Below are 14,826 nucleotides of genomic sequence, written 5' to 3' on the forward strand. Positions count from 1 at the left end.
TCGAGACTGTGAGGCTTCAATGAATATCGAATTTGGGGCTGGTTGATTTTGAAGAAAAAGCGCTCCGAGGTCATGTATTCGGTAAAGGTTGTCGATTCAATTCTAGACCAAATGAGAGGAGGCTGGTTTAGTCCAAGACCACTGAGCAGTGCTGAGAAGGGATGGCAGCGTGGAAATGTGGACTGAAGTAGTTGTGTCTTTTGAAATAGGATCTAAAGGTGATCCACCTCTAAAGGTGATCCGCTGGTTCAGTTGTGGGGTGATGGATCTGTAGAGCCAAAGACTTAGACATGTGCACCATGAGTTGAGCATATGTTTGAAAATCTTCTGCTAGGGATGGGAGGATCTACATCTGCCAGGTCAGAATCTGGTGATGTGAGTAGCACAGATGGAGTTTGTGGGCAAGATCCGTGATCCAAGATTTCGGGGTTGGGTCTGGAGTTGACCGAGCGTTGATCGACTTCTGTGTCGAGAGGTTGTAGGCCATAGTGGTGCCCTCAGTGGCCTGCTACCGAAGGAGATGGCATGTCCATGGACATCTGTCAATGTCGAGGATTGCTGACTGCCATCGATGTTGATGCTGTCTCCATGGGCAGAGGTAAAAATCCTGGAACCTCGGTATCATAGTTGATGTCTTGGTATTGACGGACTGCGTGTTTAGATAGGTGTCGCTGTCAAGAGTCATAGTTTCTCTATGATGTCAAGAAAGGGGTTGTGGTCGAATCGATGGATGTGTTGGCAGACCTGTCGAGGCCGGGGATGCCAACTGGGAGGAACAGGCTCCCTCATTTTGAGGAGCTGGAAAATATTGGCTGACAGGAGCAGCAAATGCTTCACGACTGCAAGCGTTTCTCTCAACTGGCTTAAGCTTTTGAGGTGGCTGGTAGATAGCTATCTGATGACCATGTGGATCTGGATGGTAAGCTCACTTTGACACCAAAGGCTGTCAAGATGGAGGCTTCTGTTGTAATACTACTGTGGGACCGGACAGAACAACCTGTTGAGCACCTCTGGCAGATTGGTTACTAGAGCACTGATAGGGCAAATCGCTACCTGATGAGAGTACTGAGTGTGACTTTGGCCTGCGTGCACTGGCAGAATTACCTCATAAGCTTGATGTGCATGATAGCATGCCAGTGGCCATGGTGGCTGGCCCAATGGTACAGGATAGGGCACAGTGTCCAGGTGAGGCTCTGATTCTTCTCTCTCCAGTGAAGCGTCCATGGATGGGTTACTAGGAGAGATAGATTATTGGGGACTGGCAGGCAAGGAAGTAAGGTGATCTACTTGCTTGTCCCATTCCGGCAACTGAGAAGTCAGCTGGTGAGCTGGAATCCCTTCGTCAACAGAAGACGAGCCTACACAAAACAAATCACGAAATTCGGAAAGCTGCTGCAGAACGGTAACAGGAGCTTTAGTTTTGGTTTGTTTAGACCTCTTGGGTTGAGGAGGATCTGGAACTGAGAAGACCTCGGGAGACAGCTTTCACTTTTTGGAGGACTTTGATATCAAAGTTTTTGATGTTGAACTCTTGGGTTTGTGTCCCTTAGAGGTTTTCGACGAAGTTGAAGGGGCATCAGAGTGAGATGGTGTGGCCGAAGGGCGATGTTTAGATGATTCTCTGATGGCTTCCTCCATGGCTTTAGCTTGTGAAGTAGTCTTACACGGAGGTTGAGCCATGACTTCTACAGGTTGTAAAGACTGTTCCCAAATATGGAGTTTAAGTCTGGAAAGACAAGAACGAAGGACTCCCCACTTGAAATTTTTACAATGAGAACACAAGGAGGTTTAATGTGCCTTGCCTAGACAAAAAAGGCACTTTAAGTGGCCGTCCGAAAGTGGTATTTTGTTATCGCAAACCACAGTGCTTAAACAGGCCCAAAGGGGCCATGAACGATTAAAGAAAGGAAACACAAAACGGAGGGGAGAGTGCAAGGGCCAGAGGCCGAGGCACGTGGAAAAAAAGCAAGAGAACAGTTCATATTATATTTTTTCATATCAGTAACAAAAAGAAAGGAAAATATTTAGAAGTCAAGAGTTAAAAAACTCTCACTTTTAACTCACAGAAGCTAGAAGTATGAGGTTCTTCAACGCAGCGGTTGAAAGAAACTGAAGGGAGTCTTGGTGCCAAGGTATACAGAGGAGGAAGGGTCTATTCTAATGTATTTTTTGTTACCGCAGAAGCTCTAGATCTTCCGACAAGGCTCCGGGCAGGCACAGATCACTGAGGGTGTGATTCACAGAGGCCACGAAGAAGAACTTCAATTATCTCTAATACAGTGGTGCCTCGCTTAACGAGTGCACCGTAGAATGACAAAATCGCATAGCGAAGAGGTTTTAGCGATCGCAAATGCGATCGCATACCAATGGCCCCTATGGGCAAAACTCGCTTTACGATGATCGGTAAGCGTTTCGCAAAGTGATGCCCGACGATCAGCTGTTCGGCGGTTCCAAAATGGCTGTTGGAAGCCCTGAAATGGCCGCACGCAGCGTTTTCGCGCGCTCCCCTCGCTTACCGAGGGCACGAAAATGGCTGCCGGCTATGGGACAACTTCACTGAACGGTGAGTTTTGGAGCCTATTGGAACGCATTAAACTAAGTTTAATGCATTCCAATGGCTTTCCCCGTTCTGTTCAGCGATGTTTCGCCATAGCGAAGGTTAATCCGGAACGGATTAACCTCGCTATGTGAGGCACCACTGTACATGCATTTTCCCAGCACTTCTTTCAAGCCTTAAAAGGTGTTTGTTAGTCTTTTGCTATTTAAACTTAGGGCTCAATCCCACTGATAAAAAAACAAATACAAAAAAGATGTCTAAATGCCATTCCTATGCTAATCAAGAGTTTATTTGTCTGTTGCTTTCCCCCAGAACAAATGTAATAAATACTCACAAATAAACATGATTAGAAACCTATATGTGGGACATGAAGCAACAGTTAGAACTGGATATGGAACAACTGATTTGGTTCAACATTGGGAAAGGAGTACGACAAGGCTGTATATTGTCCCCCAGCTTATTTAACTTATATGCAGAATACATCATGCGGAAGGCTAGACTGGAGGAATCCCAAACTGGAATTAAGATTGCCAGAAGAAATATCTACAACCTCCAATATGCAGATGATACCACTCTGATGGCAGAAAGTGAGGAGGAATTAAAGAACCTTGTAATGAGGGTGAAAGAGGAGAGTGCAAAAAACGGTCTGAAATTCAACATCAAAAAAACTAAGATCATGGCCACTGATCCCATCACCTCTCGGGAAATAGAAGGGGAAGATACGGAGGCAGTGACAGATTTTACCTTCTTGGGTTCCATGATTACTGTAGATGGAGACAGCAGCCACGAAATTAAAAGACTCCTGCTTCTTGAGAGGAAAGCGATGACAAACCTTGACAGTATTTTAAAAAGCAGAGACATCACCTTGCCAACAAAAGTCCAAATAGTCAAAGCTATGGTTTTTCCTGTCATGATGTATGGAAGTGAGAGCTGGACCATAAAGAAAGCAGAGCGCCGAAGAATTGATGCCTTTGAATTGTGGTGCTGGAGGAAGCTCTTGAGAATCCCCTGGACTGCAAGGAGAACAAACCTATCAATTCTAAAGGAAATCAACCCTGAGTGCTCACTGGAAGGACAGATCCTGAAGCTGAGGCTCCAGTACTTTGGCCATCTCATGAGAAGAGAAGACTCCTTAGAAAAAACCTTGATATTGGGAAAGTGTGATGGCAAGAGGAGAAGGGGACGACCGAGGATGAGATGGCTGGACAGTGTCATCGAAGCAACCAACATGAAATTGACACAACTCCGGGAGGCAGTGGAAGATAGGAGGGCCTGGCGTGCTCTGGTCCATGGGGTCACGAAGAGTCGGACACGACTAAACGACTAAACAAAACGAACAAACGAACGAACCTACAACATCCAGACAACAGAATTGAAACAATGTATTCTCAAAGGCTTCCATGCTGGGATCCGATGGTTGTCGTAGGTTTTTCGTTTTTGTTGAAGCTCTGCTGGCGTTTGCAGATTTCAATGGCTTCCCTGTGCAATCTAACATAATGATTGCTGGTGTTGTCCAGTACTTCTGTATTTTGAAATAAAATTTTATGTCCAGCTTGTTTCAGGGCATGTTCAGCTATTGCTGATTTTTCCAGTTGTTTTAGTCTGCACTGTCCTCTCATGTTTCTCATTCAAAGAAGAAAGTTTAAAATTGAGCAAAGCCTGGCTCCCAGCACTGAAAACACAGCCTGCAAAAGGTCAACAAACTCTACCCAGCCACAAGAACTAGTGATCACTGCACACCAAAGACCAGCTAATGACACCCATCAATCACAGTGAAAGATAATCTCTCCTTATCACAACAATACAACCACAACAAAAAACACGGTGACCACCATAACCCAATCTCCTGAAAAGGACAAAAAGCTGATCCCACAGCTACAAATACTCAACTATCCCACAAACTGCACCAGAGCACAGACAGAGTTCTGACTCCTGTCCTCTGAAAATGTCAGCCACAGAGAATGGCAAAATGTTAGGAAGAAGAATCTCAAGAACATGGCCAGACAGCCCAGAAAGCCTACAACAGAGTTGAAACACATCTTTACTTTGAAAGCAGAGCACAATTTAAAAGTGAAAAAAAAAATAGAAAAATGCAGGTGAATATTTTGAAAAAAAAACCTGAAGTAATATTGAACCATCTTTACTGCCTGTTTAAAAAGATACAGTACTTGGAATGAGGCAGCAAGGCAATTTTCTTACCCACATGATCTGGTCAACTTTATTTTATCACTTTTATCACATTTTCTGTATTTTATGTTTGAGTGTTTTAAATATAAAAATATAAGCTACAGTGTTATAATAAAAAGAGGTTTTGAAAGCCGAGGGTTCATAGGATAGGCACTGTCACATACAGCACTGATGGTACCTGTCTGTCATGGGTTTGGAGGGAAAGTTCCATCCTATGGGGAGTGGAAGGCGGGACATCAGGGGGGAGGAGCTGTACTGTATATATATTTGGAGCTGGTGTGGAGAAGTGAAGAGTTGGAGTCTGTGTGTCAGACTGGGTACAACTGTTAGTCAGATAGTACATACCTGATAGGTTCAGGTTTCTATCTAGGTAGCCAGAACTGATAGGTTCAGGGTCTGTGCGTTGCCTTAAAGTGTTCTGTGGGAACCAACCTGTTGTATGTGTTTGATTGGGACTATACCAAGTTCCAGTTTCCTATTTACCTGATTCTTTTATTTACCCTGTTTGTTGTTTCAATAAACCTTGTTCTTTTGTTTATTAAAATCCATTCCTGGTCTGTGTGACTCCTTGTAGGGAATGGTTGGTGGCAGCATAACTACAGGGTGGGATACTCCAGTAGGTCTGGGGTTGCCACATTGATTGGTGTCCAGCATGTGGGATACGACTGGTCCAGTTGTCCAGTGGTCCAGCAAAGCCTTGGCAAGTGTGCCCAGAGCAAGGGGGGTCTAGTCAGGGAAAATCTGAGGGCGCGTAGGTAATCTTCTAGGCTTACCTCACGGAGAGGTAGGTTAGTGGAAGAACGTGCAAACTCAGATTGGGGGACTAGATTAGGGAGCTCTGAGGCAACCCGTTTTGGCAGGAAAGGGCTGAGGCAAAGCTGCGTGAAGTAACAGTGATCTAGCCTGTCTGCTGAGAGGCCTAGCAGAGGGGGTGAATTCTGTCTGGCAACAGTTGCAAGTGGGTGCTGGAGGGACAGCAGCAGTCTATAGAAGGCTGTTTCTGAGGCAAAAGAAAAAAAGTCGTCGTTTTATTTTGAGGCGTGACGTTTGAAGGCAGCCTGTTCTGGGGGGATTATGCCCTTGACTCGAAGCCAAATGGCAGAAATGGGGAAAGTGAGAGAACCACAGGGAGACCAAGGTTCTGAGGAGGAATTTGGCTCAGTGCAGGATGAGAGCACAGGAGAACTGACCTCAGAACTCAGAAAAATGCTCCTAGCCCAACAGCATGAACTGAGGGTGAGGGAGATGGAGGAGAGGGAAAGGGAGAAACAGAGACAATTTGAGTTAGAAAGAATGGCGTTTGAAAGGGAAGAGAAACAAAGGCAATTTGAAATGGAAAAAGAAGAAAGATTAGAGAGAGAGAGAATGGAAAGAGAAGAAAAATTGGAGAGAGAGAGGATGGCGTTTGAGTTAAGAAAATTGGAAATGATGAACCAGAACAATAATAACAATAGAGATTCTGAGGTGGGCCAATTGTCTAAAACTGACTTGAAGAAATTCCCTGTGTACAACAAGGGAGATTGCCCTGAGGTGTTCTTTTCCCTCGTGGAAAGAGCGTTTGTGGACTTCTCAGTAAGGGAAACTGAGAAGATGACCATTATGCGATCTTTAATCAGTGGCAGCCTGGCAGAAGTCTATGCAGAGATGCCAGTGGAACTGCTGAAGGACTTCGCTGAGTTTAAAAAACTGGTGTTTGCCCGGCATGGGATAAATGCTGAACAGCTGAGGCAAAAATTCAGGTCACTCCCAAAAAAACCAGAGCAGACTTTTACCCAAGTGGGGGCCCAACTGGTGAGGTTGCTAGAGAAATGGCTGTCTCAGGAGGGGACAGAGACCTTCCAGCAGCTCAAAGACCTGATAGCGCTGGAACAGTTTTATTCAGTCCTGCATGGGGAACTAAAGTTCCATGTGAGGGAGAGGAAACCTAAATCGGTGACAGAAGCGGCAGAGATCGCAGATTTTATTTCCCAAATAAGGAAGCCCTTAGGTGCTGAGGGGAAAACTGTGGGTAAGCCCAAAGAAACCTACAGCAGGTACTCTCAGGGACCAGGGAAAAACCAGCAAGGGGGAGGGGCCCATATTGAAGGGAAGCCCTCAGACATGAAACAACCAAGACCTCAGATTTTGGAGGGAAAACCAAAACCAGATGAGAAAGACTCCAAGTACAGCAGAAAATGTTATTTCTGTCAAGGAAAGGGCCATCTAATCTCAGAGTGTGAGAAATTAAAGCAGCTAAGGGGAAATTTGCCTCATGATTTGAGTGGAACCAAGCCAAAAGCTGTGTTCTGTGTTCAGACAGAGCAAAGCTCCTTGCCATTGAGGGAGCCTGTTGCCATGGCTACTCAATCTGAACCAGTTACATCTGCTGATCAGGCTGGGGAAATGGTCCTCTTGTGGAGGTCAAGCGCTGCTTACTAGTGAGAACAGATTCGCAATTGTTTGAGACCGCAGGGGTGGACGTAGGAATACTTGACCATCAGTATAGGGGGCTAAGGGATACTTGTTCCCAGGTGACCCTGTGCCATCCAGACATTATTCCTAGGAAGTATATAATCCCAAATGAGAGCCTGAAGGTGGCAGGGATTGAGGGGCAGGTGATCTCACTGCCAGTAGCTGAGGTACCTGTGAGCTTTCAAGGCTGGAGGGGAGTTTGGCGGCTAGCGATTTCATCGACTCTGCCAGCAGCCGTGCTTGTGGGAAATGACCTGGCTGAACATGTGAAACGGGTGCTAGTGATTACACGCTCACAAGCTCCCACGGGGACAGTTCAGGGTGGTACTGAAGAGCCCGAGGCTGAAGCAGGTGAGGGTAGTCCCGAAGCTGTGGCAGAAACCTTAACCACGGACAGCAAATTTGGCCAAGAGCAAAAGGCAGACACCACTCTCCGAAAGTGTTTTGAAAAGGTGACAGACACCCAGCTAACACCTGAAACCCCAGCGAGATTTCGCGAGAAAAAGGGAATTTTATATAGAGAGACCATGATGAATATCTCAAAAGGGGGAGATGGGATCAGAAGTCAGCTAGTGGTACCTGAAAAGTATCGCCCAATGACCTTACAAAGGGGGCACTCTGACATGTTTGCTACGCACTTAGGGGTGAACAAAACACAGCAGAGAATCACACAAAATTTTTACTGGCCTGAAATAGGGAAGCAGATCAAGGAGTTCTGTAAACAATGTGATGTGTGTCAGAGGCAGGGGAATAACCGTGACAGGACCAAAGCGAAGTTGTGCCCTTTGCCTGTGATTGACACCCCGTTCAAATGTATAGGAGTGGATATTGTGGGACCTTTGCCCAAGGCCACAAAGAGGGGGAACCGGTTCATTCTCACCATTGTGGAACATGCCACGAGGTACCCTGAAGCCATTCCCTTGACTAACATCGAAACTAACACAGTGGCAGATGCCTTGGTGGGGTATATGTCCAGGATGGGATTTGCCTCAGAAATAATCACAGATTTGGGCACATCGTTTACATCAAAGCTCATGAAACGGTTATGGCAAATCTGTGGAATTAAACACAAGGAAACCACTGCCTATCACCCCGAAAGTAATGGGTTAACGGAAAAGTTCAATGGGACTCTGATGCGCATGATTAGGGCTTACTTGGCAGAGAATCCAAACAATTGGGACCAGAAGCTGCAATCCCTTTTGTTTGCTTATCGATCAGTGCCCCAAGCCAGTACCGGGTTCAGTCCGTTTGAACTTTTGTTTGGGAGAAAAGTAAAAGGTCCACTTGATTTAATCAAACAGAATTGGGAAGATCACCTGAAACACCTGGAGATAGTGCTGCAGAGGTTAAGTGCAGCAGGGCTAACAGTAAAGGCAAGCAAGTGTCAGCTGGGTAGCCCAGAAATAAAATACTTGGGTCACATAGTAGGGGGAGGAGTGATCAAACCCCTAGAGGCCAAGATAGAAGCCGTTCGTGATTGGCCCAGACCCAACACCAAGAAAAAAGTCAAATCATTTCTTGGGTTAGTGGGCTACTACAGAAAGTTCATCCCGAGGTTTAGTGAGATGGCGACTCCGCTGACCGATCTGACGCGGAAGAAGACTGATGACCGCATCCCGTGGACCAGCGACTGTGAGGAGGCGTTCCAGAGGTTGAAGGAGGCGCTCATCCATTATCCAGTGCTGCGTGCTCCCGACTTCGACCGGGAGTTCATCATCTACACCGATGCGTCTAACAGCGGGGTAGGAGCAGTTCTTTGCCAGGAGGATGAAAATGGTGACCAGCATCCAGTGTCCTACCTGAGTAGGAAACTCCAGAAAGGTGAGAGACATTTGGCAACCGTGGAAAAGGAGTGTCTGGCCATAGTATACGCGATTCAGAAGGCCAAACCTTACATCTGGGGAAGACATTTTGTTCTGTGCACTGACCACTCACCACTGCAGTGGTTAAAGACAATGAAAACCCATAATAGTAAACTTATGAGGTGGGCTTTAAACCTGCAAGATTTTGACTTTGAAGTGAAGGTGGTCAGAGGGTCAATGAACTGTGTTGCTGACGCCTTGTCAAGAAGACCCGACGAGTGAAGACGGCGAAGAAACCATGGACTATGTATATTTTGGTGACCAAAAGTTAAATGTACCTGTTTATTGAACAGGCTTGGTTTGTATTAATAAAGGTAACTTAATGTATTGCAAATATTAATGTTTAAATGCATAAATGATATGTTTGACCTAGAGTGAGTAAGTATGGGATTGTGTTATAATGTATAACTGTTTATGTGTTTTGATCCTGGTTGTTTTTTTGGAGAAAAGCACTTTAGCTTTTCCCCCGCAAAACAACTTATAAAGAGGGGAGGTGTCACATACAGCACTGATGGTACCTGTCTGTCATGGGTTTGGAGGGAAAGTTCCATCCTATGGGGAGTGGAAGGCGGGACATCAGGGGGGAGGAGCTGTACTGTATATATATTTGGAGCTGGTGTGGAGAAGTGAAGAGTTGGAGTCTGTGTGTCAGACTGGGTACAACTGTTAGTCAGATAGTACATACCTGATAGGTTCAGGTTTCTATCTAGGTAGCCAGAACTGATAGGTTCAGGGTCTGTGTGTTGCCTTAAAGTGTTCTGTGGGAACCAACCTGTTGTATGTGTTTGATTGGGACTATACCAAGTTCCAGTTTCCTATTTACCTGATTCTTTTATTTACCCTGTTTGTTGTTTCAATAAACCTTGTTCTTTTGTTTATTAAAATCCATTCCTGGTCTGTGTGACTCCTTGTAGGGAATGGTTGGTGGCAGCATAACTACAGGGTGGGATACTCCAGTAGGTCTGGGGTTGCCACAGGCACCAAGTACTCAACATGGCCTTTCAGCAGTGTCACTTCAACTGGGTTTTCCACACATTCTGTTGTGCTTTGGCTCAGGGGGAGCAAAAGAAACCTGAGGAATGTGTATCTCAGTACAGCACCTTGAGAATCGTATTTCATTTTAACCTCCACTATTTACTCTTAAGAAGGAAACTCTGAAGATGTAAAAGCAATTTTTGCTAATAATCCTAGAAGTCAGAGATGTGATGGAGAACAGTTTCAATGCCATGCAGAATCTACTTGCATTTCCCTGTGACTTGGGTTAAAACAAAACATGCTATGTAAAAAAAAAAAAAGCAGTGTACAAATATGTGTACATTGTACCCAGTCCAAATCATGATTACCTTGTAGAGAATTGTAAACATTTCAACTTTTACAGCTGTCTTTGCTTTTTCTTGTCTCTTTTTTCCTATCATATCACAAGTAAAAAGAATATGAAAATGTGACTTTGCAGAGAAGCTGGTAACAAATAAGTTTATTCTTTTCTACTTCTTTTTCTGTTTCCTTACATGGAGCTTTTCTGCACAAGTTCTAGCCAATCAGCTTCTAACAGAGCACAGCAGCTATCTATCTGTGTGACCTGCAAGGCACTTGGCAAATGTACAGGACCTGTTTTTGAAGCCCTGAGTAAACCACATAATCAGGACATTTTGATAGTCACAAAGTTTCTAGGTGAAGGCTCCCAGCTGCATTATACGCCCATGTTCCCCAAGAAAAAACTATCAGAACTTGTGGCATAACATGATAAGCAGAATATACTGTATATAGGAAAACTCAAATTAACTAGAAAAATGAAAATGAACTCCAATTATAACTATGAGCAAACAATCTTCACTTACCAATTTGGATTTTCCAAACTTTCCCTGAAGCTTGACTCTTCTTTCACAGTGGCATACTCTGACCATGTAAGGCAACGAGTCTTCATAGACATAATTCTTTCTTTCATATTAAGCCAAGATTCTTCTTCCAAGCAGACTTCAGACACTTTTAGGACACTGATCTGTCAGGTATAATAATATGGTGTTTCAATAATATCAAGGTCTTTGAAGAGAGAAAAGGAATAATTTAGATGTAGCAGTTGCTTCCCTCATAAAGGTAAAGGTAAAGGTTCCCCTTGACAATTTTTGTCCAGTCGTGTCCGACTCTAGGGGGCGGCGCTCATCCCGCTCTTCAAGCCATAGAGCCAGCATTTGTCCGAAGACAATCTTTCCGTGGTCACATGGCCAGTGTGATTTAGACACGGAACTCTGTTTACCTTCCCACTGAGATGGTACCTATTTATCTACTCGCATTTTGCATGCTTTCGAACCGCTAGGTTGGCGGGAGTTGCTTCCCTCATACAATACAATAATTAATAACTATACAAAAAAGAAAACTCATCCATAAGATGTGAACTTTGCCAGTAATTTGCAAATTAACTTCAGCAGTTAGTGATGACCACCATGCAAAATATTTTAAAAACTCATTGCTTGTTAATTTGGTCCACAGCAAAATTTTAAATAAAGCATCAACTTAAATGTGTGTGCCATTTTAGTTCCCTTTATGTCCAGTTTACAGTAATGGATTCTAACAGAAGTCACCTACTGACTATCTCACACAAATGATGATCAGCCAAAACATTTGTTCAATTTGACATTCTGTTTGGTACCTGTGAATTTTATGTTTTCCCATCTGGATGAGGCATGGAAAAGGCAAAGAGAAATGTTACACAAATATTTCATTCAGAATAAGGAATAGAAGTCATCAACTCACAAAATGGACATAGCTCACAAAATGGAACATAGGAGAATTAAATCTTAAAGACGGTTGGTTCATGAGAAACTTTCAGAGAAGTTAATCACCCTTTAGTTATTCCAAACAAGGTACTTCAAAGGGTATTGCTAAGGTTTTCTTCTTCAAGCACTCATACTGAGATTTGGGCTTGTTTTTGAAAATCACCTTTCTAGGAATTGAGGAAACTGATCTAAACTTTGAAATGCAGTCTTACTGTCCTATCGCTTGGGTCATGCAGGACCATTAAACCTTCCTGCTCCATGAGTTGAGTGAACAATCCTCCTGTGCAAGTACCCATTTGCCTACAACCATAAAAATCAAGAAGCTTCAGCACTGACAAGTAATAATTACCTTTCTTAAGATCTGTGGAATAACATTCTGGCAGGTGGCAATCCTTCTTCGGTATATGACTCCTGTAGACAAATCTGAGCACAGAAAAACAAACCAAGTTCTCTAAGTAGCAGAAACAAAACAAAGAACAGCATTGTAAGTAACTGTGTGTAATAGGAAGGTTCGGAAGCCTGTATATGATGGAGGAGCTTAGCTTCCTTTCCAGTTGCCAGATGGACCACAATATAAAAGCTTAAAGGATGCTTCATTCAAAACGGATAATGTGTTTGTCCACCTCAACACACCAAAGCCCTCAACCAGCCAAGCAACAGATGGTTTGGATCAAACATGTTGTTGGCAACTAGGCTGACAGTAGCAAAACATAACACACAATGCCAAATTCACAGAGTTGGCTGGGACTATAGTAGTGGAGAAGTTAATTTCTGAGACACTTTCTAAGGTACAAGCTTCAGATAACTTCCTGTGTGACTATCAGTTAAAAATGGCTCATCTTGCTCACTCTGCTTTTTAAAATACATTCTTGTGCACAAAATACCACTTTTCCATCCATTATCATCAATGTTTGAGTACTAAAGCAATTCTCTTGAACAATTAACATTCATCGTTGTATTGAGTTGGGCCAATGACCAAGAACAATGTTTACTTTAAAAAAACAGAACACCAGTCCCTTCACAAATTAAGGCTATTGAGCTATAAGATAATGTGACTTGCTTCTAAACTCACTTAGCATTTTAATATTTCATGATTTCAATCAAGGCCAGAAGCCTCAAGATGATTTTAATTGATGATCTGGCTGGGCAAATAGCCCAGGTGAAAAAAGAATTCTTAGGATGAGACAAGCTTCTCATTCTAAGTTTATCTGGATTGTTTTCCCAGGAGGCAACATTTTGCATAAGGTTTTAAATAACCAATCTGGCAGTATATTTAGCTTTCTCATTTGCTAGGGGGTCACAAACTGATATTTCCCGAAAGAATAGGATGGATTAAACTAGCATCCATAATTATATGTAAAGGAAAATCCAATATTGGGAAATTTGAAGAAACCAAATTACTTTTTGAAACTCCTCACTTCCAGCAATCTAGAAAGGTTTGCAGCAGTGCTTCCCAACCTTGGGTCCCCAGATATTCTTGGTTGACAACTCTCCAAAACCCTGTCAACACAGCTAGTGGTGAAGGCTTCTGGGGTTTTTAGACCAATAACATTTGGGAACCATTGTTTAAAGGCATGAGGAAGAAGTGAGGACTGGAACTGAAATGGGAACCCTGCCTATTTCATCACCAGTTAGTTCGTCATAGCCATGATTCTCTGTCAGAGTAAGTTTGGGCAGCTGGGGTCCTCCAAGGATTTTTAGAATACAACTCCTCCATACCTAAGCATGAGAGGGAGGATAAGATTTACAGATATATCTCCCCACTTGCTTTGGGAGGATCTCTGAAGGATGCAATCCCAGTCATAACAGCTTGCATATTTATCACCCAACCAGCAGAACACCCACTTAATCTGGATTAGGTTTGGTGCCCTACATTACTCAGATGACACCTCCTACATTAGTTCAGATAACACCAGACATGGATTCAGACCTCCACTGCCACCCTGACATCAATAAATCAATAAATCAAGATCAATAAATAAGACTCTTGCAGAGTGTGGGTGGCATATAAGTCAAATGAATGAATGAATGAATGAATGAATGAATGAATGAATGAATGAATGAATGAATGAATGAATGAATGAATGAATGAATGGGAATGAGGGGTAAGCATCATCAGTATACTGGCACATTTTGTCTTAAAGTTCTGAATGATCTTTGGTTTCATGTGGACCAGTTATCTCAGATGCCTGTCAGATGTGACCAGGCTCGCTAGGAATTATAAAAATAAATAAAGACCAGGACATCTAGAGAGTATCCCTGCATTTCAATATAAACCACAAGTTATTGTTAAATGACTGTCTTTTTGTACCATGTTTGGGGACTAGCCTCCAGAAATAACCTAACAGAGCAAAGAGCTTTTAATCTCCACTCTGGAAAAATGGTCAAGAAGATACGATTGATAGTATCAAATGTCACTGAGGGATTGACAAAGATGTACAGCAACAGCGGGTAACTTTGGCAGGCACTCAGTACCTATAGCAAGCCGCAGTGCCTACAACCAACTGATGCCAAAAATCAAAACAGAAAGTTGCTAAAAGTTATTCTCGTTACCCTCAACCCCTTTCTGTAAGTCTTTAGGAAAAAGAACAAGTCACACAAAGAACTTCCAATATGTATAAATATTTTCAGAGTGTGGTTCTTCTTGTAAAAAAAAATACATATGGTTGAGGGCTGCCCGTGAACCACAGGCAATGCTCATTCCTGACAAATGAGGTTGCATTCTTCCATGGCTACATCCTAATAAAAGTCTTCCCTGATGGTAAGCTACAGCAATTTCCAAACTGGAAGAGAAGCCAGGATGGAACTCATCTAAATAATTAGTCCATTCAAGAATAGCATGGAGGGCACACCAGCGACCATGTCACTATACACCACTTGAAGTTTGTGACTAGCAAGAACTCTAAATATATTTGCGAAGGCTTTCACGGCTGGGATCTAATGGTTGTTGTGGGTTTTTTGGGCTCTTTGGCCATGTTCTGAAGGTTGTTCTTCC

At 43.4% G+C, this 14,826-nt stretch overlaps 1 protein-coding gene across 4 annotated transcripts in view; it reads right to left on the bottom strand.

Moving 5' to 3' along the window:
• PRELID2 (PRELI domain containing 2) overlaps positions 1-14,826 on the bottom strand; it is a 55,597-nt gene that overhangs the window by 25,287 nt on the left and 15,484 nt on the right. For 3 of the 4 annotated variants that reach the window (XM_072990211.2, XM_020806425.3, XM_078385772.1), the window contains exons 3-4: positions 12,181-12,254; positions 10,896-11,056 (exon numbers count right to left, since the gene is read on the bottom strand). In XM_072990211.2, coding sequence (XP_072846312.1) covers positions 10,896-11,056; positions 12,181-12,254 — 235 coding nt within the window. Of the gene's footprint in view, positions 1-10,895; positions 11,057-11,704; positions 11,728-12,180; positions 12,255-14,826 lie in introns of all 4 variants that reach the window. The other variant, XR_013541900.1, reaches the window with a different exon arrangement.

This window comes from Pogona vitticeps, chromosome 2 (assembly GCF_051106095.1).
Source record: "Pogona vitticeps strain Pit_001003342236 chromosome 2, PviZW2.1, whole genome shotgun sequence".
Lineage (NCBI taxonomy): Eukaryota > Metazoa > Chordata > Lepidosauria > Squamata > Agamidae > Pogona > Pogona vitticeps.